The 27,934-nt window shown below is 42.6% G+C and overlaps 1 protein-coding gene across 2 annotated transcripts in view; it reads left to right on the plus strand.

The window, feature by feature from the left end:
* Positions 1 to 27,494, plus strand: part of lats2 (large tumor suppressor kinase 2) — a 32,599-nt gene extending 5,105 nt beyond the window's left edge. Inside the window, exons 2-9 of one of the 2 annotated variants that reach the window (XM_079665098.1) lie at positions 2,478 to 3,156; positions 13,542 to 13,674; positions 15,145 to 16,697; positions 17,568 to 17,795; positions 20,498 to 20,852; positions 21,627 to 21,809; positions 22,269 to 22,375; positions 22,891 to 27,494. In XM_079665098.1, the coding sequence (XP_079521224.1) occupies positions 2,794 to 3,156; positions 13,542 to 13,674; positions 15,145 to 16,697; positions 17,568 to 17,795; positions 20,498 to 20,852; positions 21,627 to 21,809; positions 22,269 to 22,375; positions 22,891 to 23,451 (3,483 nt within the window). In that variant the 5' untranslated portion in view covers positions 2,478 to 2,793 and the 3' untranslated portion in view covers positions 23,452 to 27,494. Of the gene's footprint in view, positions 1 to 2,477; positions 3,157 to 13,541; positions 13,675 to 15,144; positions 16,698 to 17,567; positions 17,796 to 20,497; positions 20,853 to 21,626; positions 21,828 to 22,268; positions 22,376 to 22,890 lie in introns of both variants that reach the window. The other variant, XM_079665097.1, reaches the window with a different exon arrangement.
* The last annotated feature ends 440 nt before the right edge of the window (positions 27,495 to 27,934 follow it).

The raw sequence follows: 27,934 nt of genomic DNA on the forward strand, positions 1-27,934 counted from the left end.
CTTTAACTTGTCATCAATCTAGCGCAGTGCTTCTCAAACTTTTTTTCAGTAATGTATCCCCTTTGAAACATTTTCTCAGCCAAGTACCCCCTGACCGACCCCGGACATTTTTGACAGAAAAAGCCTATATAAACAATTACAATATAGTGATGTTCCCTCAGTGTGTGATTTATTAACTCCTTCATGCATGAATTACAACAAACTAAGGATATTTTCATCTTTATGCCTGAAAAAACATATTTTTCCAAGGAGTTTTTCAATTTAATTAATATGTTTAACAAACAAAATGAAAATGAATTATTAAAAACTATAAATTCAATACACAAATGTAATGTTTATATGAGGACCCCCTTAGTGGTTCTAGGAATATTTTATATAAAATTGTGTTTTCTATTTAACTTATTGTATTAAGATTATTTTTGTAATCATGCATGGTATTTTTTTAATCAATCTTTTTATTTATTTTTATCTCACGTACCCCCTGCAGTACCCCAACGTACCCATAGGGGTCCGCGTACCCCCATTTGAGAATCACTGATCGAGATAGTTCAGAGCAAAAGGAGTCCAATCCTTTTGTTTTATGACCAAATAACAAAACGAGGTCTTCATTCCCACCCGGCTCTTCTTTATTTAGGGCTGATTAACAAATGTCTGTATGATAACACGCTAAATAAAGACGCTACATTAACATCAGCATGTTAACAACGTGGGCAAGTTGGCATCCTGATGTTAGTGTTGAGCTCCAAGCACCGCTGTGCCTAAGTATAGCCCCACAGAGTTATTCTAACTGTGTACACTTTGTTATTCATCCTTCTGCTAAGTGTGTCATTGGGACATTTTTTTTGTCCCAAAGAGTACATTCCTGTGGGTAACAGTGGTGTTTATCAGCTTATGATCATCAAAATGGAGTTTAGTGCCAGGTACATTCACACATACAGGGAGGATTTGTGTGTGGTGGTGCAAAGACACAAGAAAATACATTTTACGACCTGCAGTATATTATCATTTTAAGTGGAGGGTTGTGCGGATTTAAAGAGCGGTATATAGAAATGTTAAATTCAATACAACTCACTTCACACATCCTCTTAAGTTATTCCGTACATTTTCAGCTTCATATATTTTAGTGGTGATAATTATCGGTCCGATATTAGGAATTATGACGTCATCCCGATAAACCCGTATTAATAGCCCCGATAATATACAATATATTTTTTGGGTAAAAAAAAATACTGCGGTGTTGGTGGATTGGGATGAGGGGAGTCTTTCACAAATCCAGCGCTCCCTAACTCATGCCTGGCTGTGACGTAAATGGTGTGCGGCCGTGAAGCCAGGACAGTAAACAAACATGTCGTCGTTAGTATGGGACTATTTCAAAGTTTCAGAGTTAGATAGTTCGCTTGCTATTTGTATTAACAAATGCAATGCAGAAGTTCCACGTGGAGGGAAAAAGACAACGGGTACATTTAATGTGTGTATGTGTATATATATTATATTATTATCAGTATCGGTCTTGAGAAGCAGGAAGGTATCGGTTTCAAAAAACCAATATCGTGCATCCCTAATATTTTTGCCTCCTCCAACCATATTGTGCTCCCCCAAGTTGTGTGTTTCACGTTGGACTGCAGGTCCTCACGTGAGGCTCCTGACAGGAACATGTGCATTTATCTCACGCGTCATCCCATCTGCCCTGCGGGAGTAGCGCTGCTGTGGCAGAATGCGGAGTATGTTCCCGCAGATAAGACTGTCAAACGGTGTTAAATGTCGGATCACAGGGGAGCATCTGAATGTTTGGACCCCTCGTTGCTGCACTCTCACAAGGGTGTTTACCGATGACCTCGTAGCACAAGTATGCACTGACAGGGGCTGACTTGTGCAACCGCTGCTATGTATTGAGGGGGGGGGCAGCTGGTTTGATGACACCTAGCATTCTTGAATTGTGCAGTAGGTATGCACTAGCACCACATATGGACTAATACTGAGTCACACTTCCAGATTTGACCGGTTTCAAACTGGTCCTATCATGTGATGTTTCTGTTAGAATAACTGAAAATCCAGGCATTTTTAGTCTCAAGTCATGCTGGAACAGATCTTGTTCAAATGCAAAATAACATCTGGTTATCATTTTTGTACATTTATACAAGTACTAGGTACCTGTTGGCATGCAATTGGCCAAATGTCATACTTATTTTACTTTTAAACGTTTCATATGTTATATCGTGTTGGTTGTTATTTTTCTGCTGCACTGAAATCATCAAAAATGTATAATCGGTTTAAAATTGGTGATTTTGGTTTGGAGCCACCAACATATTTAAAGTTACCAGGCCTTATAAGTTGACTGTGTGCAGTGTCCATTCTGGTCCACACAACCTGCCCTGTGCTGAAAGTGTAAGCTGCCCAGCGCTAGCTTTAATTTTAGAAAATACATGAACACCATGCGTGACCGCAGTCTCCATCTAACTCCATCCCTTCCTCCTCAGGCGGAGACTGGCAGCATCATGGTCTGGCTGCGCGGCGCCCTCGTGACCGGCTGCATTTCCTGGAATAAGTTGGAACCTGAGCCTTGAAAGCCACACCATGGCATGCCTGTAGTTCCTCACCTTCATCCAGCATCCCCAGAATCTACAGCATCTTCAGAATCACAAAGAGAGACGCAGACAAACCGAGGACGACTCCCAAATCTCCCAACGTTTTTTCGCAGCCAGTTTGAAAGGAATCTTTTTTTGGAGGGAGTGTAAGTGTGTGTGTGTGTGCTTCCCTTTTTTAGAGTAGGTGCCTGCCCTGGGCACTGAGGCCATGAGGCCCAAGACTTTCCCAGCGGCCCCGTATGTGGGCAACACTCGGCAGAGGCTCCAGGAGATCAAGGAGGGCCTGAAGCAGCCGGCCAAGCTGGTGAGCCAGGCGTTTCATGGCGGCAGCTCGCGGTCCGACGGCAGCAGAGCGGCCGACTGCAAGAGCGGGAAAGACGCGGCCAGCCGGCAGCAGCAGCTCAGACCCCCGCAGAAGTTCAACAACTACCAGAATGCCCTGCGAGAAATCCGCAAGTCCCTCATGCCGTTCGACAAGTTCGGCCCTTCTTCCGGGTCGGGACACCCTGCCGGCGCCGGGGAGGTGAACCGGCAGATGCTGCAGGAGCTGGTGAACACCGGCTGTGACCAGGTGAGTGTGTGTGTGTGTGTGTGTTGTAGGATGGTGCTGTCCTGGCTGGTTGTGAGAATGTTTTAAACTATTTTTAACTATCCCTTAAAGGGGACCTATCATGCAAAATGCACTTTTGTACGAAAGCGCTGGAGACGCTGTAGTACATATGCCAGGCCTGTAGATGGTGCTGTTCTCACTGTGTGTGTGTGTGTGTGTGTGTGTGTGTGTGTGTGTGTGTGTGTGTGTGTGTGTTGGCAAGTGCTTCTCTCTGCCACTTCACTCACACGATGAAGCCGCTCTGCCTCCTTCAGTCAGGAATTTCTAATGAAAGCAGTCGAGGGTGCCATGTTCTCGCAGATGCAATACAATACAAGAGCTCCCTGCCAAGTGTACAGTGCTGCGGTTACATAACGCAGACCCGAGCAATGAAATGTTGAAACATCAGGTGGATTTCCCAACCGGGCTGTTTGGCGTTCACTCCCTCAAACGTCTCCGGAGAAGAGCGAGGAGGAAGAGTGTTCCCACGGGAAGGGAGGGCCAACTTTACACAGACCGTCAGCCTCAGAAATCACTGAGAAAAGAACGTGTCATGGGGATGCTGTTACTCAGGGGTCACTTCACTTCCTTGGAGTTAAATCGGAGTGAGAATTCAGTTTATGCTGAGAAGTTTTTACATATAAGCATCTTGATTTGCTCTATATTCATTCATACATGACAAAAAGTACTGAAAAGATCAAAGAAAGATTATTTAAGACCGAAAACAGAAAGAAATATGTACTTCCTCTTAGGTCCCTTCCTTTATATACATCAACCTTTTTGACAAAGCTTTGACCAAACGTAGAACTATAAAACGTTCATTGATAATTATTAGCCTTTTCTGTTAGAGCTTGCTAAACCTGAGCAAGACATAATTGCTGCTGTTTGTTGCTCTAAAAAAGCAAAAATCTAGTGAGATCCATTTCAAACACCTGTCAAAGATCACAGAACAAACTGAATATCTTGAGGGCAGCCATTTCCTCTGTTCGACGGCAGCTGGTTGACCTCCATTGCTTCCACCATTTGTGAATGAGTGCGGGCAAACAGGAAGTGAACATTCAATGGCAGCAGGGTGGAGCAGTTCCTCCTGTTGAAGTCCTGCCTCCACCCAACATGTCTGACTCTTTGTTCCTCTGCGTCTCCGTCCCTACACATCTCATCTTCTCTTACACATTTTAAGTCATCGTTGATTCACATTGATTGTCAATCAACGTCCAAATGTTGATTTCACTTTTTAAACTCAAAAAGTTAGTCATTTGTTTGCTGTATCTTTTCTTTCTTTCTCAAAAGCCTCTTGTGCTAATCCAAGATGTTGACTACAAACTGCACTTTGTCTTCACACACCTCTTGACTTTCCTCATCTCCTACACACACACACACACACACACACACACACACACACACACACACACACACACACACACACACACACACACACACACACTTGACTACACTAGTGTATGTGTGTATGTTGTTAAAACACACAAGTGCTGTTGCCTCCATTTTTAGGCCACTAAGCAGTACATTTTTATTTTACAAGCCAAAAACAATAATGGCTTCCATAGATCAGCTACTTCTGTCCTTAAAAACTTTTCACTTTAACTTCTCCTTCTCCTCCTATTGTTGAACTCAACTCTTATCAGCGCACTTCCTCCTCCTCTTTGTCCCTCCTGTCTTCTCCAGCTGCAAATTACAGAGCAATGTGGCTCGTTACATAATCGCCCTCTTTTTTTTTTTTTTTTAAAGGGAGGAAATGTTTTGGAGGGGGAGTGAGGGTGTGGGGCTGCATGCCACGCATCGAGATGACATGGGAAGAAAGGAAACAGAGGGGAGGAGGGGTTCGCTTTCCTTCCCCCTGAGCTCCTCACAGGCCTTTAACTGTACATACGGACTCTAGTGCAGGCTAAGCATATTATAGCGTTCGACGTGTGAGCAACACACAGTGTGGTGTTTATGTAACGATGAGGCCAACAGGATGTGACTTTGAAGCTGTGTTCACGGTGAAGGAAAGTGAAAACTACTCGCTCCTTTTAGACAATCTCTCCTCTCTTAATATCCTACAACATCTTCAAACTGTGTATTCTTCTAGCATTTAAAGAGGCCCTTAAGACTTTTTGGGGTTTCCCCTTTTCTGTAGTGTTATATAGGTTTCTATTGGCTAGTGCTCCAACACATTGTACGTGATAGGCTAAGGGGCGGGACATGATATCTCTAAGTGGTTAAACAATCACAACAGAACCGGCCAGCTAACCAATCAGAGCAGACTGGTCTCTGGTTTCAGACAGAGGGTGAAAAGAGGTGCTGCAGCACAGGCAGTATGAGAACAATAAAGAGCTTTTTGAACATTAGAGCATGGAGACATGTCCCAGTAGAGACACTACATACTGATACACACATGAGCAGGGTAGGGCCCCTTAAGTAGAGCCAAGAAAACCAAACTTGACTGGAAAGATGGGATAAAATAATCAATTAAGCACGTGCTCAATCTAATCATTATGAGTAGGTTTGACTAATGTTTGGGAGGCGTGTGGTGCAGTGGATTGTGCGTTGGTTAGGGATGTCCCGATCACCTTTTTTTGCTCCCGATCCGATTCCGATCATTTGATTTTGACAATCTGCCGATACCGATTTTTTTCCCGATCTTTATGCAATGCATTAAGAGAAAAAAAAGGTAACAGATAACGGCTGGTCATCCAACGCGATGAATTCAGCTTTCTTGGTTATTTTTTTTGGCCTTTCCATTGTTCTGGGGCAGTTTCTCTTTCCTTTTAAAAGTCTCTGAAAGTGTCGGTTGTTTCAGTGCCGTTACCTGAGTGGCCGCTGTGTACTCGTCGTGTTGTTGTTAGTGTTTGTTTCTCAGGTGGCGTATTAGATTGGTCGTGTTGAACGTAGCTCTGTTCTTTCCACAAACATTGCATCTGGCTGTTACACTGCCTTCGCTTTCAATTTTATAATACTTCCAAACTCCTGACATTTTCTCTGCCCCGACTCCCGAGTCACCAGCTGAACGTAGCCTCTCGTTAGCTTACTGCTACACTTAGACACTGCGCCCACTCTGTTGCCAGATTTGAGAGAAATAAGCAACCAGGTCTATGAAAACAAGCCCAAAAGAAGCAACACATACATGATGTTGTGTAATTTTAAACCAAAACTAAGGCCTCAGGATGACTTTAAGACGTGAACATGGTCATTTTTGTTTTGTAACATTAAATAATAATAACAAAATATTTTATTTACAAAAAAAAAAAAAAAATCCCGATCCCCGATTTTTTTTCTTCCGATCTTTTGAAAATCACGTGATCGGATCGGAACATCTCTAGCGTTGGTGTTCAGGTCAGGGGAGCACAGGTTCAAACCCCACTGCAGTCAGCATGTCGTTGTGTCCCTGAGACACTTCACCCCAAATTGCTCCTGTGGGGATTGCCCTCAGTATTGAGTATGTAAGTCGCTTTGAATAAAAGCGTCTAACATGTAATGTAATGTTTGTTGTGAATACTTTTAGTATCCAATTGTTTTAATTATAACAAATATATATTGAAGGAAATCAATGCATATCGTTTCTTAACCATTGCTGTACAGTACACTTTGCACCTTGGATGAGGAAAAGGAAGGTTACCTCACGACAGAGGTTTTATGGCTCCGTGTGGAAATGATGCATGGCTGTTCCTCTTGGCGTGTCCGTCCATCTGCACTCGTCTATCTGCACTCTGATCGTCCTCCATATGGTTTAGATTTTCTCATTTAAACTGCAGTAGGTTTCAGCATTGGGTCAAAAAGACAACAACAAAAAAAAGTTTGTTTTTGTGTTCATTATGTTGGTCTGTCAGAGCAGTTTGTTGGTTTTGGAGTTTGTATGCTTGTGATTATGCGTTTAGGATAACTGTGTGGCTTGCGGCCCGCGACCGTTATGACAAGGGTACAAAATGTGGCCTGGATATTTTCGACAGAGGGAGAGAAAGATGGGAGAGAAACTATCCAGAAAATAGCTAGAATTCCTGCTTCCTGAGGAATGTTGAGCACTGAACATCTGTCGCCATGACAGCCGGGGTCACCAGGCCAGCCTCCACACTCACACACACACTCACACAATCCAAGAGAGAAGTGAAAATTGTAGCATGTAAAAATGTCACAGTTGAGGCACGCATATGAACCTTAAAATGAGCATTATATGTCCTCTGTAAACCAAATATTTGTATACTTATTACAGATATTGGTGTTTTTTAAATTTTGGAATACAAAAGTAAGCATTTATTAAATAGGGAAAAGTTGTTATAAAAGCCGCTGATAAGGACAACCCTTATCTTCTGTGGGTCTCAAAATGATCAATCAAATGCATTTCAATCTTTTTTTTACTTTGTCTGTGTTTAGCTCAGCGCTGTGATATGCACACACACATCCAGGCACTTCCACATAAAAAAAAAAGTCCAACAAAATCAATAGTATTTAAATACAAATAGGTAATGTATCTAAGTTCTCATCCTGTGCCCCATGTTCATTTATCTCTTCATACGCCATATGTGTTCAAAAATGTCTCAATGCTCCTTTTCTTTCCTGTAAGGAAGGGTTACTTAAATATATCCAATAAAATGTGGTTTGGCGTGCCAGCCAATCTTCTAAAACAGCACTTGACTGTTAGAAAGTGGGTCATAGTAGCTAGCAGAGCCACATCATGGTGGGAGGTAGGCGTTTGGATTCCAGCTGGCTAAAAACTTTCTTTTCATTTCCCAAAAACGTCCTTTCCTAGATATTTATCATCTGGAAATCATTAATGAAGGGCATTGATATATTCTCAATTATGTACTTAATCCTTTGATACGCAAGTTATACTTTCTAATTGACTTGATATCATCCGTCTCATCAATTTAGTAGTGCTTTAGTCTTATGTGAAACATTTTCCTTAACAGTGCAACACATTCATTGGCCTTCAAGCTCTTATGTTGTTAATTGCACAAATACTTTAAAGAGAGACTGTCTGTCTTAAAGTGTGCTTTGTTGTCCCTATTTCAACAATTATCATAAATCAGCCATCTGAAAGACTTTAATCCAGTGTAACTATACTTACACATTGTAAACAAGGAGGCAGAAGAAAGCAAACGAGGGAGAAAACTGAGTGAGAGAAGGACATAATGTGACTTTACAGGGCGGCTCTGGCAGCCTGCACTCTCTACTGGCTACGCAGGAATCCCCCACACACACACACACACACACACACACACACACACACACACACACACACACAGCATAGAAAGTGTGTGTGGCCTTGGCATTTCCTGGCTCTGAGAGCTGACTGTGCCCACGGTTGCTGTGCACTCCTACTTTTAACCCTTGGGCCTCACTTTAGATAAAGTTGCTCTAATGCCCTTTAGACAACAAAACTGCCACAAACTTATATATTTATATTTTAGACTTCAATGTTGTTCGAAACTTAAATCCTGATCATCACTGCCAAATATTCATTAATTGTTGTCATTTTAACCCATAACATGCCAGTTTTCTTTACATAATTCCACTTTTATATGATATATTCAAGTTTCTCTCAAATTTTGTTTGCAAGATTACTTTCAACACATTATGATCTCATTTGGATTTGTACTGAATAGGGTTTGAACATCAAAATATAACCTCCATTAGCATTAGCTGCTAGCTCAATTATTTAACCTAGGCCCAATCCCAAACCACACCCTACACACTACCCCTCCGTTTGCGCATTAAGGGCTGTTCCAAACAAACGAGTGTGGAGCGGTGTGGAGAGGGAGTGGGCTATCAAGCCATCAAACAGCGAGTCTGCAGCGGGGCTGACTTGAGAGCGGTCTCTACCTGACTGGTCTCAACTAGGGATGCCAGCGATTATTCGAATATTCGTTACAGTCTCCATAATCGAAAATTATTTTTAAAATTCGATTTTATTTATATATATTTTTATTACGTTTTTTTCCGATTTTCGATTTTGATCATGGTCAGTTTCTGGCATCCCTAGTCTCAACGCTGTGTGTGTCCGTCAGGAAACAAGCTGTTAACAAGTAGTTCATGCAAACATCCACTGATATGATACTGCAATGTTAACAACCTCATGATAACCTCATATGTTTTAACTTAGGGTCATACCTGTGTTTAGTCTAGAAAAAGGTAAATGTGTGCATTTTATTATAAAGTTGTGTATATTTACAGACTGTTGCAAAAACTAAGAAGCTTATAAACATCAGGTTTAAAACTAAAAAAGTAACACAATGAAAGATGTTTGGAGTTTTATTTGAGTTATTAATTTACATTTTTTGTCAAAGAGATGCTAATTTGAAACCGTTGTTACATACAGTTACGGCATTTCCTGTTTCTGCCGGAGAGAGGGGAGTTTGTTCCAAAGCTCACTCCGTCACGGAGGGGTAGTGTGTATAGTGGGTAGGGCGTGGTTTGGGATTGGACCCTATGAGGCTGTTGCTGTCAACTGGCTGCTAACTGCTATCGCTAACTAGCTCCCTCCTGCTAATTTCAACACCCTCTTGTTGTTTACAGTGTAGCTGCTAAGCAATAATTACTTGCATTCAAAAGTCCACCCGAAGACGTCCTAGGGAAGACCTCGTCTCCGTTAGGTTTATAAGCAAAGCTCTTGCATACCACCAGGCTGAAGCTTACATACCAGAAGTGGTACGCGTTACTCAGTTTGGGAAAGTCCGTAATAAAGGAAAGTGCATCAAAGAAAATGAATTAAAATAAAACTTTGTCTGCTTTTAATTTGATTTAAAAGCAGACAAAGTATTTGCACAGCGAAGATAATCAGGAAGTTTGTTTCCATCTCGAGCTAAATGCATGTCGACCCTTTCTATCTGACTGCGGAGTGATTAATACACTTTTACATCTCCAAATGATCCTGAAGCCATTGTAAAGATTTAAGAGTGGGAACAATGTGCTCACTTCTCCTGGTTCTTGTTAGATTCTGGCAGCAGCCTGAATGAGCTCTGCTTCAATGTTCTTTTTGGGAAGAGGAGTGGAAAGGCCACTGCTGAAGTCCATAAATAATCATTCATATGTATAATAATAGCAGACCACCATTTTTATATATCTGTATTGTAAAACTACAGCTCTCAGATACTTTAAATTGAGATAATGAGATGCATCTATTGCCTTTTTAAAGTGAAGTTACTCAAGGAACCAGCCATCCTATAAAAGAAGGCATTGACACTTTAATAGATACACTTTATTTGTCTTGGCCACAGTGCTTCATAAAAACGTATTAAAACCTATAAAGACATCTGATATTGACAACACGTCAACTTTTTAAAAAGACTCTTTAAGAATTACAGGGCTAACGTGCTTTTGTATTTATTGTAGATTGCTTTATTTCTAAGATTTGTTATAATAGCTCGGCAGCGTGATGGAGTCAGGATCAACGATATGCTTCATTATGTGCTTTGATAGTGACACGTAACTGATAAATATGTATATGGGTTTTACATGTTGTTGCTGTAATGTATTTCAATGAGTAAAGGAAGGTCTGAATGCTGTCAGGGTTAGTAGATCAAATCAAACTAACATGAAACGCTTTAGTTTGTGGCTGCTGTTACTTTATTTGGCCTGCAGGGGCACCTAAGTGTCGGCTCTGAGATGTCTTTGCAGTGGAGTCATCTGCCTTACGAGGGGATTTCCTTATCTAGGTGTGGGTCCCTCCGTCGCTGAGGGAAAGACAGATTTTTCTTTTGTGTTTATCTCAGACTCTGCTGCCCTGTTTGTTTACTGTTGTGAAACAGACAGGAAGTTTGTGGTGTGGTTCCCCCGCCGCACAGTGAAGAGGAACTCAGATTACCAGGTGTGGTCAGACCGCCTCAATGTTTGCCTTCACTGCACAACATATAGGATTGTGTCTTCATGAAAAACACCAAGGAGGTGAATTAAAGCAGGGTAAACAGATGTTACCCTGCAGGATGCAAGTAGATCAACAGAAACCGATGGACTATTTGTAGACATTTGCCTTTTAGGCCACTTTATACTTCTGCTGAGCAATCTGGCAGGGATGGAACGATTACATAAAAAACGTACTTTAAGATGACCTGAATAGCAACTAATTTAAACAATTTAAACTAAGATTTCTAGCATCAAAATGTACCATCTGCTTAGTGTATCTTTAAAGAAAAACTTACTTAAAGGTGGGGTAGGTAATTCACTTCAGAAACACTTTTTGTTATATTCTATGGAATTCTCTTAACATCCCGATAGCAATGAATAAATTAAATGCTTTGGCAATAAATACATAACAAAATGTCATCTGTGGAATCCGTGGCGCTGTAAAAAGCACGACTAATCATCTGAGCCGGCCCGGCTAAAGTAACTGGATGGCCTACCTGCCTGTCAGCCTTCCATCTGTGCACAAACTTATCTCGTGGTCTCATTGGTAGGGCTGCACGATTTTGGGAAAAAATCTAATTGCGATTTTTCTGACAAATATTGCAATTCGAATTGCGACATTTGTTTTTCAGCGACCCAACGTAAGTTTATTGTAAAATGCGGCCATAACTCCGACTAGGAAGGTCGTATCAACGTGCTCCCGTCTCTAGCACCCCCGCAACCCGAGCTACGAGTGAAAGAACTAAACTTACATGAAACTTCCGTTGGGTTGCTTTAAAGTCAAGCTTCAGTTTAAGATTCACCCTGTAATAGAAACATGTGATGGAGCGTTACTAACCTGACTCAGATAGTTTGATTCACCAAACCATCTAGGAAAGCTCCATTGGAAGCCATTTGGAAAGGGCAGGCTCTTTCAAAAATACTTGGCAGGTGATTGGATCAATCTGTCACCTTCTATCATAGGCCACTTCTGATTGGTTAACAATGGCTGGTGCATGTGGGGCACAGCACTTCTGATTGGTGCAGATGACTGACACACAAGAAGAAAAAAAAAAAATTTGAAAAAAAAATTTGCAAGCTTTGCGATTTGATAATCGCATCATTTCAAATTTCGATTTAAAATCGATTAATCGTTCAGCCCTACTCATTGGTCATGTGCGTGTTCGTGTGTGTTGGAGGAGGGGCTCTGTGAGGAAGTCTGAAGGAAGGGGCAGATTGTTTTTCGGCTGCGTACTTTCAAATTCCAGTGCACTCGAGCTGGTTTCTCCATTCTGACCTACTCTTTAACTTAAATTTAAAATAGGAATACTTCTTGCACCCCCGGTTTTATAATGGACCTATTTTGGCAGAAAAGAGAATAACGAAGTACCATAAATCACGTACACTAGTATGTACTCAAACAGTTTCTGAGCTGTGTAAGACAGGGCAGCTCATGTATTATAGAAAGGGAAATGGCACAATTATAAAAATAAGGTTTCTGTTGTACTATGATATATTACTTGTGAATTCGGGTGCTTCTAAGACACTTTGATTTAACTCCCTGAAACTAACATTTGTGTTCCTTTGTCATTATGTTGCTATAAATCCCAACATTTCAACCAACATAAGAACCCAAATTGTTTCTGTCTTGCCACAAAAAAAGTATGTCTTAAAGCTTCTTGGTCTGAGGGGCTGTAAATTATTTTGAATCCTGAGCTTTAAGATCCGCTGCTTTTTAAATGAACCAGAGGAATGATCGGCATTGTTTAATAAAAGGTCGATTCGCGAGAGGAACGCTCTGCATGTATCCCCCTTCACATTTTTCCGCTGTGTCCCGAGTATAAATTACACGGCAGCTGATGAATAGAAAATGCCAGAGTGGTTAAACAACATTTTTCACATCGGTGACCTACATAGCTGTGGGCTTTCACAGAGACCCACCTGTTGGAGCCCGGGATGACTCTGAATGGTTGAGGAGCTAAAAGGCAAATGATTCTATAAAAGGTTATTTCATTGGAAGAATGCAATCAATTTGTTGCAAGGATCATACGTTTTGAAAAACACCCTCAAGCTTAATCTAAATGGTTTTTAAGTGTTTTTAATATCTTATTCAAATTTAGTAATAAGTACAATTATTTTTGATCATTGTTGTATTGATGACAGGGAACTCCTTTATCTTAGATTTGAGATTCCTGTCGACCAGAAATCATTTTTTAATGTGCGTTTGTTTGCAAATTCCCCAGTATCCTTTACACAAAATCTGTCTCATTGCTTGTCCTGTGCGTTTAGTTTTCTGACAGCGTAGCCTAAATCAGTCTGAGATTTGGTCATATAAAGGTTTTGATTTAGCGCAAAGTAAGGGCGATATGATATTAAATCTTAAGCACGTTTTGATTTTTTGTTGTTTATTTAAAATGGATCTTGTGGTTAGGGTTCTGGCTGGTCAAATACTTTCTACCTTTTCCAAATTCTTTTACCCATGGTTTTGATCATATTTAAAATCTCAGAAATGGTTATATTTCTCAACATTTCTTTGTGTGTGTGTTTCACAGGAGATGGCCGTGCGGGCGCTGAAGCAGACGGGAAGCAGGAACATCGAAGCAGCCTTAGAGTACATCAGCAAAATGAGTTACCTCGACCCACGAAATGAACTCATCGTCCGCGTCATCAAGCAGACTTCACCAGGTATGAAGTCGCCTCAATAAGTTGACTTTGGCTTGTAGATTTCTTTCCAACTATTTATTAATGTATTTACTGTCATCATTGAAAAGTAATCAGAAGACAGTGCAGAAATAAAATAATACTTGTAGTGAATAAAATAAAATACAAAATGATTAGGAATAAATATGCAACCCTAATAACCACGTTGACAGTACATTCATCTCCTGATCTCAATATGAAATCAATAGACACCTGGCCAACATGTGTAGGTGGTCAGAGATCCATTACAGGTTTTCGTGTTCTCAAAAAGTTGTGCACTTATTTTTTTAAAGCATTACACCTACAGTTGCAAGAAAAAGTATGTGAGCCCTTTGGAATTATCTGGATTTCTGCATAAGTTGGTCATAAAATGGAGGAAGCAACTGCTGTCCAGAAAAAACATTGCTGCACGTTTGAAGTTTGCAAAAGAGCACCTGGATGTTCCACAGCACTACTGGCAAAATATTCTGTGGACAGATGAAACCAAAGTTGAGTTGTTTGGAAGGAACACACAACGCTATGTGTGGAGAAAAAAAAGGCACAGCAGACCAACATCAAAACCTCATCCCAACTGTGAAGTATGGTGGAGGGAGCATCATGGTTTGGGGCTGCTTTGCTGCCTCAGGGCCTGGACAGATTGCCATCATCGACGGAAAAATGAATTCTCAAGTTTATCAAGACATTTAGCTGGAGAACTTAAGGCCATCTGTCCACCAATTGAAGCTCAACAGAAGATGGGTGATGCAACAGGACAACGACCCAAAGGACAGAAGTAAATCAACAACAGAATGGCTTCAACAGAAGAAAATAGGCCTTCTGGAGTGGCCCAGTCAGAGTCCTGACCTCAACCCAATTGAGATGCTGTGGCATGACCTCAAGAGAGCGATTCACACCAGACATCCCAAGAATATTGCTGAACTGAAAAGCTTTTGTAAAGAGGAATGGTCCAAAATTCCTACTGACCGTTGTGCAGGTCTGATATGCAACTATAGGAAACGTTTGGTTGAGGTTATTGCTGCCAAAGGAGGGTCAACCAGTTATTACATCCAAGGGTTCACATACTTTTTCCACCCTGCACTGTGAATGTTTACATGGTGTGTTCAATAAAAACATAAAAACATATTGTTTGTTTGGTTTTAGCTTAAGCAGACTGTGTTTGTCTATTGTTGTGACTTAGATGAAGATCAGAACACATTTTATGACCAATCTATGCAGAAATCCAGGAAGTTCCAAAGGGTTCACATACTTTTTCTTGCAACTGTATGTATCAGTTTAAATTTGTGGTAGATTTTATATTCTGTTCCTATATGTTCACTCCATCTGTATTTCCTGTATGTTGCTGATGGATCTTTAGCAACACATTTTGCCCCCAAGTACAAAGAAAGGGGGGAAAAAACCGAAATAATCTTAGATCATGTTTAATATTTTGAGTGGTCTTTTTGCTTGTCCTTATAGGAAAAGCCGGTATGCCCAACTCGATGGACCACCGCCCTGCATTAGAAGCTCCAGGTGAGACTCAGGGCCTTCCTCCCTACCACCCGATGGGGGCCCAAATGTACGAGGGAGGCTACGGCCCTGAGGGGGAGATGCCCCGACCCTACATGAACGCTCCCCCCGTCATGAACTACATGATGCCGCCACCGTCCGGTGCATCACAGGGTCCTGCCATGGGAAACCCGATGGGCCGCCCTCCCAGTATGGGCTCCTACCCTCCAGTGATGGCCCCTCAGAACAACCCAGGCAACCCCATGTACCCCCCGGGGGCCCAGCAGAAAGGCTACCCCGGCGGCATGGAGCAGCACGGAGCCATGATGAGCTACAACGTCCCGGGCCAGCCGCTGCAGCTCCAGCCTCCGCCACCAGGGGGTCCCGTCCCCGGCCCTCACTACGACTACGGCCACGGCAGGCCTCACATGATGGAGTCCGCCGGGTACGGAGTCAAGAGGACCGCCTCCTTCCAGAACAAGATGGCCCCGCCCCCCATGGCGCCCCAAGACAACTACGTTAACATGCAGGGGAAGAACATTCCAGGGGGAGGAGGGGGAGGGTACCCCGTTAACCTGTACCTGCCCCCCCACTCCCACCCACGGCAGGCCTCCCCCACGTCCCACCAGGTCCACATGATGTCCCGCTCCCCAGGAGGTGTTGCATCCATGGGCCCCGACTTCTCCGACATGCCTCAGGGCTTGATGACTCCATCCAGGGCCAGTTTGAACCTGGATCTGTACGAGCACCACTGGGCGGGGCCTCCGGGTCCTGAAGGAGCCCCTCAAGCCAGGCAGCCCCAGCCTCAAGGCCCATTCAGGGGGGAGGTGAGAGTCCCCAGCAGAACCAACTCCTTCAACAGTCGCTCTGCGGGGCAGAATGGTGTCCGGCCTGCGATGGCTGCTCCTCCATCAGCTGGAAAACAGGACCCCTCGCTGGGCCCTCCGAACACCATCACGGCCGTAACTTCCCCGCCCATCCAGCAGCCTGTGAAGAGCATCCGTGTGATGAGGCCGGAGCCCAAAACAGCCGTGGGGCCCTGTCACCCCAGCTGGATGACGGCTCAGGAAGCAGGGGAGCCTCTGGCCTACATGCCGGAGGAGACTTACCCCCTGGAGCCGGCTCAGGAGCCCCGCTGCCCGCCACCACCGTACCCCAAAAACCTGCTCATGTCGGGGCCAGAGGAGGCAGGGATGTGTGGAGCTCAGGATCACAGCAGCCCTGCAAGCAGGAGCTCACATGGAGGCAGCGGGGGGAGCGGGAAGACAGAGGAGAGCCAGCAGGGGAAGGAGAAGACCAAGGTGGGCAAGGGAGAGAAAACGGTGAAAGACAAGAAGCAGATCCAGACATCCCCTGTTCCCGTGAGGAAGAACGGGCGGGACGAAGAGAAGAGGGAGTCGCGCATCAAGACCTACTCGCCTTTCGCTTTCAAGTTCTACATGGAGCAGCACATAGAGAACGTGATGAAGACGCACCAGCAGAAACTGAACCGCAGGCTTCAGCTGGAGCAGGAGATGTCGAAGGTAAGACCACCCAGAGAGAAAAGACACTTAGTTAAACTCACCGTGAAGATTTAGGTCTTTGAAATGAACATGCAAGTTGTAGCGAGTGTCTCGAGCGCCCTGCAGCAAAGCATATAACCCCCTGATTTGATTTCGTGAACTTATGGAGCTCTTGACATCCTCATTGCAATGCTCGGCCTCACTGGAAGGCATTTTTTAAAAATAGTATCAAAAGGAACACACCAGTGGTTCTGCATAGTTTGTGTTTTATTTAGTAAGAAGTAAAAAAAGGTTTTAAAAGAAAGTTCTGGAACAAGCAAAAATAAAAGAAAGGTAAGAAAGATCACAGGTATCTTTTTCCATCCCAAAGCCAGCAGTAACAACATAAGAATTAGACAAACGATAAAAAACAAATACGATTAATAAGTTAAATTAAACAAATACAAAAGATTACATGTACCTCATTAAAAGGCAATGGCAGTGTATGTTTATACTTTGTTTGCAGTAGAGCAGACATACATTAGTTTTCTGGCAGTTCAGGGAAATGTCAGAAGAATTGTTCCTCAGGACTTTTGTTTTAGACAAAAATATCTTTGTCTTGAAAAGAAAAGCCAATGAGTACACACTTGTCCCGAGTGATGACTTTGACCTCTGCCCTTTTCAAGTACTTTAAGTGATTGAAAAGCCTTTTTTGAAAAAATACCGCAGTCAGACCCAGACAGAAGAATATGACAGCAAAGGTCAGGGTGCCTCCGGGTCAAGCATATGCCACATTCCTAGGTCGTTAGTTATAATGAATGCAAAAATTGAACTTTTTTAAAAAGTTGCTTATCAAAGGGTTGTTGTATATTCCCGTCATGATCTTTCTTTAACCCTTTCCTCGCTGCCCAGGCCGGCCTGTCGGAGGCAGAGCAGGAGCAGATGAGGAAGATGCTGAACCAGAAAGAGTCCAACTACAACAGACTGCGCCGGGCCAAGATGGACAAATCCATGTTCATCAAACTCAAGACTCTGGGCATCGGTGCGTTTGGTGAAGTGAGTCTGACCCGTAAAGTGGACACGGGCGCACTTTACGCCATGAAAACACTGCGCAAAAAGGATGTCCTCAACCGCAACCAGGTGAGTTGATACATGATTGTTCACATACGAAAAAGACCTGAGTTTGAAGCATGTTTTGACAGACGAGATCACTTTCTTTAGTGTATTGGTGCTGACATAAACATAGTTAACCCTAACCTGGATATGTTTGAGTTATCTGGCTTAACTAATCCTAACAAACGCGATCTCGCTAAGCGGTCCTACGATGCTGTATATCAACTCGGTAACTCAATCCAGGGTTTTTCCAGTCCTGAGTGCGCGTTCACGTAAAAGGGGCGGGGTTAGCAACATTTGACCAATCACAAGCATGGACAAGCCGCGTATTGACAGCGCAGCGTCATACTTCAAGAATGAAAAGTCAATTTTAATATTAGTCAAATATGAAGAAGTTAAACTTTAAACATCCATGACTTAAACACTTTATCCAGGATCAGGGTGTCCGCGGGGTCTTAAAAAGTATTAAAAGTTGATAAATCAATTTAGCGAAAATTAAGGCTTTTAAAAAGTATTAAAAAGTATTAAATGGCATTTTCCAAGGTATTAAGAAGTCCCGCAGCAACGACAACATGAAACACCCTTTAATTTACTGAAACGACATGTCGGGAAAACCCCACAAGGCGGCCCCATGCATAGCGCGCCGTAAAATGCTGCTTATTATTTTAAGTTTCGTTGCCTTGCTCCGCTCTCTGTGTGTGTGGGGGGGGAACTAAACGACTACGGAAACGGGTCCCAAGGTGGGTAGACCGGCATACGCAACACTCTGGGGGTCCAACGGCTCCGTGTGTGCCCTATATGATCATTTTCTGATAACGATGAAAGAGCCCGCCTCCCTCTCCCCACGTCTCCTGCTGCTGCTGGGCTGTCAGAAGAGGGGGAGGAAAAGAGAGGCAGTCAATGTTTATTAAATATTATTATATTATTATACAGAGAACAGAGTCGTTATCAATTTGTTTTAAAGCTCAATAAATAACAAAGAAGACCTCTGACCGGCACTTTCCTAATTTTGTACGGAAGATTTAAACTTTAACGGACATGTTGACCGGCGGAACATTTTTTTTACGGAAACTGCCGCACGGTCCCCTCGTTCCTTGGAAAAGGCGGAGAGGTGGGTGTTTTTCATCTGCTGGTGGACTACCTGAGAGATACAGCAGGAGAACACGCCGTCCACCGAGGAGAATAAACAGAAGGGCAACCATGGCAACCATGCTCCGGGTTCTTCTTCGCTGCTTTTGGTGTATTTCGGGCGGCAGCAGCGCCACTTACAGGCATGACATATGTACTACATCGTTTCCAGCATTTGCAGCGGTCTAGTGTGAACGGACACGTTAATGAATCGAATGCATGTGAAAGGAAGCCTTTTTTGCGCTTGCGTTTTTACCGTGTGGGGCCGGGGTCTAAGCCAAACTATATACGGTCACAGAGATCTGCTATTTTAAAGTAAAGTCAACACATATAGACCCTAAATATAGTCTATATTAAGAACGAGAAAAGTCTTAACATATATATCCTTTTTTGTAAACATATGACAAATGTGTGAGGGTGATGACGTCAGAGCATCGTCTTATGTGCCAGGGCTTAGCCCCGGACAGCCCCAGCCCAATTTAACCCCTGGGTATTTGTGAGGGAGCTCCTATGGCATTACCCCGCTGAAGCTCACCAAAGTTTAACATATTTCATAGTTCAAAGTTTTGTCAATTGTTTTGTTTATTGGTCAAATACTGGTTTCTAATGTTTTCTGAGGAGTTTTACTGGAATGAAAGAGCACAGAGTACAGAAGCAACAAAGCAGCATACTGCATTAAACCTGACCTTCACAGAGAGGTTGAAGTTCATGTGGAGAGGAGGCTTCAGTGGTCTGTCTGCACTCTGTTTAGTTTTGCTATCTTACAATCAATATAGTAAATGTGAGGTAAAGTGTGTCGCCAATGTAACCAGTTAGAACTCAAAGTTGCGATGAGGTCTTAAAATGTATGGAAAGGGTCTTAAAAAAGGTCTTAAAAGGTATTAAATTTGACTTCAGGATTCCTGCATATACCCTGAGGATACAAGTTGAATACAGCTCGTAAAAGAAAAAGTGTTTGAAAGTGTACATTAACAGGTTTATGATATCACTGCCCCGTCTAAGACACGAGTGGATCTGACTTTAATCACATTTGACTCGAGTGTTTCGTCAACTTAATGTGTTGCTTAAAATAATACTTCTGCATACAGTATGTGACACTGTGAGTGTTGCACGGCCAGGTAAGGCTCAGCTGACTCATAAGGAGATATATGATACATTAAGATGTGATATATGAATGATAATGGGACACATCGACGTCTGCACTCACAGTGCCGCGGACTGCACGTAATGTTACTTTGATCCGGTTACATTTTCACGTTCAGACAGTTAGTAGATTTTTGCCGGCCGTCTTTCCTGCAACGGCAGTTTTTCCGTATGTCCTTTATCCTGTAATATGACTCGATAGCTTTGAACGCTGCATACGGAGCTCTGATTGGTCAGCAGGCAGTGCTTTCACTGAGTTGATCTCCGGAGCAGGTTAGCCGTTCAGCATAAGTTACCATGGAGATCTACCCGGTAAGAAGTGAACCAGCATCGTAGCACCGGAAACCCAGAGTTAACCCTGAAGTTACCTCGCTAAGCGAAAATCGGGCTTCGTAGTACAGGCCTCAGGTCTGTTAATATTACTGTTGTTACTTAAATGGATGTTTTTTTTGGTGCAGGTGGCTCATGTGAAGGCAGAGCGGGACATCCTGGCGGAGGCAGACAACGAGTGGGTGGTGCGTCTCTACTACTCCTTCCAGGACCGCGACAGCCTCTACTTTGTCATGGACTACATCCCCGGAGGAGACATGATGAGCCTCCTCATCAGGATGGGCATCTTCCCCGAACATCTGGCGCGCTTCTACATCGCGGAGCTAACGCTGGCCATCGAGAGCGTCCACAAGATGGGCTTCATCCACCGAGACATCAAGCCCGACAACATCCTCATCGACGTGGACGGACACATCAAGCTCACCGACTTCGGCCTGTGCACCGGCTTCCGCTGGACACACAACTCCAAGTACTACCAGAAAGGTGAGGCGGTTTGTGAAAATGGATTAGTGATCTAAATATGTAAACATACACTTTGAATGCATGCTGGATTCAACACCGTTTTTAGAAACACGCAACAATATACTGTTTGATCCCATTGAAAAGGGCTGAAACTAACCATTTGTTTAAATCCATGAGTATGATTGATACTTTTTTGGGATATAAAATGTCCTAATGGGTTTTTTTCACAACTTTGCAGAACCAATTGTGGCTGTTTTTAGATATCCTTTTTTGTTCTACCTAAAGTCCAAATACCCCAAAAATATTTACGTAACATTGATGTATGATCAATAGAAGCATCAAAGCATCTTCTTTGAGAGGCTGGATTCAGATTATTTTTGCTTTGAAAATGTCTTAAATGGTTGAATGATTACTAAGGAGATGCTGATTATTTTTTAAACAGATTGATTCATCACCTGACTATTTGAGCTCTACAGTGAATTTAAAAGTGATATTCACAAATGTTCCTTAAAACTAGGTCTTAATTTCACTGATTTCTAATAGAAATTATATTTCAAATATTTGTTCTCACCCTGAAGCTCGAGCTTCAATTGTCCTTGAAACTCCAAGTATAGCAAAAGAAAATAGCTTGCAGGGGCATTTCAGACGCATTCATACCTGTCAGTATGTATGTCAGCTTCCAAATCCAGACACTTATCTTCTTCTGGCTTCGCTCACGGGCAATAGGTTTAACTTTTTCTTTCCCATGCAGCTTATCAGCTCAGTGTGTCATTGTTGCCCTTTTTGTGCCTGCAGGGAGCCACGTCAGACAGGACAGCATGGAGCCCAGTGACTTCTGGGACGATGTGTCGAACTGTCGCTGCGGGGACCGGCTGATGACTCTGGAGCAGAGAGCGAACCGGCAGCACCAGCGCTGCCTCGCGCACTCTCTGGTGGGAACCCCCAACTACATCGCACCAGAAGTGCTACTGCGCAAAGGTGGGGGGAAATCTGAAGGTATAGTTGAAACAACTTAATGTTTTAAATGAAGTGTATTTTGAATGAAAACATTTTGAGTATTCAACCATCCAAATCAAATGTAGATGCTGCCTTGTGTAGAGCAGCAGCCTGGCTCACTGTTTTGATAGGTGATGTTTGGAAAGAGAGTACATATCTTAGCAAGAAGGGAAAATGTGTGAATATGCTCAATAATTCAAAGGTAATCTTGTGAAATGGTTAGCACATGTTTTGACAGGGGACAACATCAACCAAATGCATGTTTGGTATTTGCATTAACCAATTGATCGTTTCAAACTGGCCATGTCGAACAAAATATGTATCGCACAATTTATTTTCTTTCACTTCAAATCAAAAGTGTGTGTACAAATACATATAATATGTTTTTCTTGCAGTATGTGCAGTTGAGGATGAATCTGATATGTGTGTTCTGTGTTGCAGGTTACACCCAGCTGTGTGACTGGTGGAGCGTGGGAGTGATCCTGTTTGAGATGCTGGTGGGACAGCCGCCATTCCTGGCCCCCACACCTACTGAGACTCAGATTAAGGTCAGTGAGGAAGAGAAATATCCATATAGATTTGAATTAGATATTTAATTATTCACCGATTGATAATGTCAGAAAACAAACGGCAATGAAACGCTATTTTGCCTTAATGGTCGGGTGTCAATGGGATGAGATAACTGGAACTTAGGAAGTAAACTAAGGAAGGGTAAGAGGGCACCTTATTCCAAGTTTTGCCAAGGGGGAGGCCCACATTGTTAGACTTTGAAAACCACTAACTTCTTTGCAGAGGATGAGATCACAAAAATAAGGATAAAAATTATAAATAACTATAAAATGAATTAAAATGAACATATATACTATTTGGTCGTGTGTGTGAAGACGGTGTGTATTTTCTGTCCAGTAATTGTGTCACATTGTTGACCCTGTTGAAAAGATGTAAGCCAGCGACTGTTTGGAGGGCAATGAATGAAATGTGTGTGAATCCAACAGATTGAGTTTGAGATCTGACATTACTGTATCTGTTGTAACCTCATGCGTTCTGTCCCTCCCCTCTGCAGGTGATTAACTGGGAGAGCACCCTGCAGGTTCCTGCTCAGGTCAAACTGAGCCCGGAGGCCGTGGACATCATCGGGCGCCTCTGCTGCTCCGCGGAGGATCGAGTGGGCTCCAACGGCGCCGGCGAGATCAAGGCTCACCCCTTCTTCTCCCAGGTGGACTTCACCAGCAATCTGCGGCAGCAACCGGCCCCTTACCGGCCCAAGATCGCCCACTCGATGGACACCTCCAACTTCGACCCCGTGGATGACGACTGCGGCCCCGGGGCGTGGAGCGACAGCGGGGACAGCAGCCGGGCGCTGGACATCCTCTGCTCTCCCAACGGGAAACACCCGGAGCACGCCTTCTACGAGTTCACCTTCCGCAGATTCTTCGACGACAACGGCTGCCCCTTCCGCTACCCGAAACCCCCCGAGGTCAGCGAGGCATCGCCAAGCCCGGAAGAGGAGGGCGATCAGGAGGAAGAAGAAGAAGAAGAAGAAGAAGAAGAGGATGATGATGATGAGGATGATGACGACGAGGAAGGAGAGCAGGGGGAAGGGTGTGAGCCGGTGTACGTGTAGAGCTGCAGACTGACTTTCTGAGCGTCTTTTTAGCTCGTGACACTTCCCCTATTGTGTGTGTGTGTGTGTGTGTGTGTGTGTGTGTGTGTGTGTGTGTGTGTGTGTGTGTGTGTGTGTGTGTGTGTGTGTGTGTGTGTGTGTGTGTGTGTGTGTGTGTGTGTGTGTGTGTGTGTGTGTGTGTGTGTGTGTGTGTGTGTGTGTGTGTGTGTGTGTGTGTGTGTGTGTGTGTGTGTGTGTGTGTGTGTGTGTCAGGATTAGTGAACATCACCCCCTTGTGGAAACTATAGTGCGTTCACAATGACTTCAAATACAAAGCTCCCCTCATCCAGGACCAAGAAACGACCTCCTGCGTGCATAAAGGCTGAATCGGTTAGAAAGGATTTCACAGGATGAAAGGATTGAATCTTGAGAACGTGAGTATGATTGGATCACAGACAAGATGTCAAATTCAAGGACTGCTTCTGGATCTTTCCAGCGGCTTCTTGTCCCATTCCTTCCGCCCTCGTGTCTTACGGACGACTGAAAAACCTCCTGACGCAGGAGCTGCTTCACACCCCGATATCGGACACGCGATGTGACACCAGTTTACTGTTAGACAGTGAAGTAGGGGGAGACTGAACAAGCAACACGCCTCTTTCACAGCTGCTGCAAAATAAGCTACAGAGACACATTGCATTCACGTGCACACACTCACACATGCATCAGCACAGTTTGGGGTGGATGAAGAAATCTCTGCAGGAAGATTTCAGTGTCAATATTTCAAGAAGTTCCTCTGAGAAACGGCCATCTTGATATCTGCCTTTTGTAGCAGATCAATCTTGAAATATTGGAATTAAATTAACTAAATGAAATGTGTTTGGTTACATATATCTTGTATATCCACAGCTGCCTCATTTTGTGCCAACTGTAGTTCACCGTGTTGATTTGTCCTTAAGACGGAGCCTGATCCTTCTTCCCTAAGAGGTTACTGTTACAAATATCTTTGTGTTTTTAAGATGCTTCAAGTTACTGATCCTCTATTCTAACTAACCATTTCAAAGCTCAGCTACAAAAGCATTCGATCCTACAAAAAACATGGATAGATTTCACACAGGCTAAAAAAAATCAAGCCTAATTCGGTTTGAGTCGGATCAAAGACTGAGGTGTTCTTTCACACAAAGAATTGGATCAAGAAAGCAAGAAAACCGTTTTTATGATACTTGTTGTTTACTTTGGGGGGGGCAGAGAACACCCAATGCTTTGTTCTAAGGAACAAACTGATGAGTAGAAAGAAACTTTATTTAAAGAAATTAAGAGAAATCAAAGCCAGACCCGGCCAGGCCTGAACCTGCCGGGTCAGATGGTGCTGAGTTGGTTTCTCACTGAGAATGAAAACTAACTAACTCACACACACACACACACACACACACACACACACACACACACACACACACACACACACACACACACACACACACACACACACACACACACACACACACACACACACACACACACACACACACACACACCAAGATGCACACTTTTACAGCTATTTTGCAAAGATGAGTTGCATTGTAACTTAACCCGCCCCCTCGTATCTTCTGGAGGGAAACACAAACGTGCAACATGTTCTTACAACAGCAAACATGTGATAGTATGACTATGTGCAATACAAAAAAATACATTATATATAGTTTTCTAAACACTTAATATCCTTTTTTTTGTACTGAAATGTACAAATATATTGGTTTATATATATTTTCTCTTTTCAGTTACAACATGCTGCTTATTATTGTGGTTAATATTATTTACATTATTATTATTATTATTATAATTGTCATTACCTGTTTTTCTTTTGTTGTGGCCTAAAGAAGTGTGCTTGGGTTTTGAAAGTAATGAGCCGTGTGCCTTTTTTCTAATTGAATGTTGGGAGTGTGTGTCGTCGCTCGATGACGAAGGTGATGATGAAGATGACGATCAGTGTTTTTTGCAGAACAAAGATGGCGGACTCTTCCTCTCCTGCTGCCGGGCTGGTCCTTTAACGCAAGAGAGGAGGATTCAGAAAGAAATTGGTAGATACAAGTTAGAGGAGGGGCGAGGCAGGATGGCTTCAGGAAATGTAATCTGAAAAAGAACAAATAGCTTTCTCTGTTTATACAATTTCAACAAAGAGTTTGTGTTTGGTACATTTTCCTTATTTATCCGAAATGACCACAAGTGTGAGTGTTGTTTATCTTTTACTACAGACCTGTGCCATGTTCTGTTTTGACGCTATCATCCAGTACCTTCTCGCTTATTGACAATCAGTAAACGGTGACTGCTCTCTGTCGAACCGTTTGAACACCAAACCGTTCAGTATTCTGAATTTGACCTTGAAGACTGGGAATGCTCAAGAAGTCTGAACTTTCTCAAGTGATTTTTTTGACGCATAACGATGATGGAAAATGTGAGGATCAGAATTTTTTTTTTTTACTTGCCTGACAATGTATTGAAAGTTTGTTTTTCTGTAAATGTGCCGTGCCTTGTGTGAGCAGCACAATCTTAAAATATTGCCTTATCATCTTTTTCACAATCCTCTTTTTTTTAATGATTTGGTTTATAGAAGTCAACACTGGCTTTATTTACATGCATCAACAACCTTATTTGTATTCCATTCAGTAACTCACAATAAATAGATTTTTAAGGAAAGTGGTCAGAACATTAAATTACTCAATGACATAATAAACAAGGTGCCATTTTAATATAACTTATCATATGTTTCAAAATAATGATTTAGGAAAGTGAAAAAGGGGTTTTCCACACTCTAAAATAATGCAACTTGGGTCATTTTAGATTTTCTAAAGCTCAAATGTTACATTTAACATCAGAGAATGACATATTTGTTGCATGATTACACCAAAAACATTTTTCTTTTGCCATAAATGTGTTTTTAACAGTGGCTTTAAATCAGGGGTGTCAAACTCAATTTCATCACGGGCCACATCAGCATTATGGTACTCAAAGGGCCGGTTGTAACTTTAAGACTATATAAAAAGACATAAATGTTGAATATGTATTATATTACATAATTGCCTCTGCTTTGGATTATTATCGGATAGGGTAATAACTTCATAGTTAACTACGTCTGAAAGCAAAAGTCTGGGGCAAATAATTGCAAGTCTCTTCAGTGAGAATGTCACAATATGATTTTAAAAGAAAAGCCACATTCTGGAAAAACAAAAAAAAAGAAGTGACATCTTGAAAAAAAAATCTGAGGGAAAAAAAGGCATATTTTGACAAAGTCCAATTCTGAGAAAAAGTCAAATTTGAGATGCATTGTGGGACATGTAGTTTATGGGCAACGTGCTTCTGTAAAGTAGCATGTACACATATTATATTCTTTGCAAGCTCTTGTGGGGCCACAGAAAATGAAGTCGCGGGCCGGATTTGGCCCCCGGGCCTTGAGTTTGACACCCCTGCTTTAAATGTACTAAAGCTAGTATCTTGAATGTAAACAAAGCCAGTGTTGCGAGTGTGAGTTTCTCAGATAATCCACTGTGGATGAAGTGCCTTGCTCGAGGGCTCCACCATGCAGCTTTCCTCTCAGGTGGTCCAGACGTCCACTTCTCCAAACCCCTCGTTGCCAATCCACGTCGACCAGGATAGTGAAACATAGCTTTATGAGGAGTCGCTGCAGAGTGTGTGAGGTGTTTCTGAGGTTAGAGAGTGATGACTGACAATCTTTTACTGTTGATTTCTGATTTCTTCACTTGTGTATCCTTTTGTATTTTACTCTAAGGAGTCTCTCGTTGTCTCTGATGCTCCTTGATGTATGATACAACTCTGTTACTTTTGAATTTATATTTATACAGATATACATATTTTTTGTATCATTTTCCTTCCCTTTTTTTTTTTCAACCTCCCTCGTGCTAATGTTCAAAAAACCATGTCTACGCAGTATTATCGATGATGTAATGTGGACAGCTATCTCTTTTTTTACATTTATGTATGAATTGAGAATTTGTAAAAATGCTTTCACAGTCCTTTGTGTGTAAAATGTATGTATAAATTAAATTAACCAACTTCTTGGACTTGTGCTTTATTTCAGTTCATCAATGTGTGAATGGAAGAGGACAGTTTTTGACTTTAAGATTGAGAGTGTGTGTGTGTGTGTAACCTAACCGCTCCACGGATTGGTCCATTTGGGTATGGGCACGTCGCTGTACCCAGGAAGAAAAAGAGAAATGTCCAACGAGGCGTTCTGGGGCAGCATAGACAAGTCTTTTCTGTGTTAGAGTTTTACTCGCTACAGGGTGTACTTTGAGGGTTTGTGACTCTGCAGACCGTTTAAATGCAGAAAAACCTTCATAACACACAAGGAGACGGTTAATGACCGGAAAAGCATGACATGGGACCTTTAAGTATGAGGAGCCATTACAATGAATGGCTCTTCTTGAATATAAGAAATACTTAAGAAAATTCCCTTAAAGTTGTACTTAAGTAAATGCAATTTATTTCCACC

The sequence above is a fragment of the Notothenia rossii genome, assembly GCF_949606895.1.
Source record: "Notothenia rossii genome assembly, chromosome: 2".
In the NCBI taxonomy this organism is placed as follows: domain Eukaryota; kingdom Metazoa; phylum Chordata; class Actinopteri; order Perciformes; family Nototheniidae; genus Notothenia; species Notothenia rossii.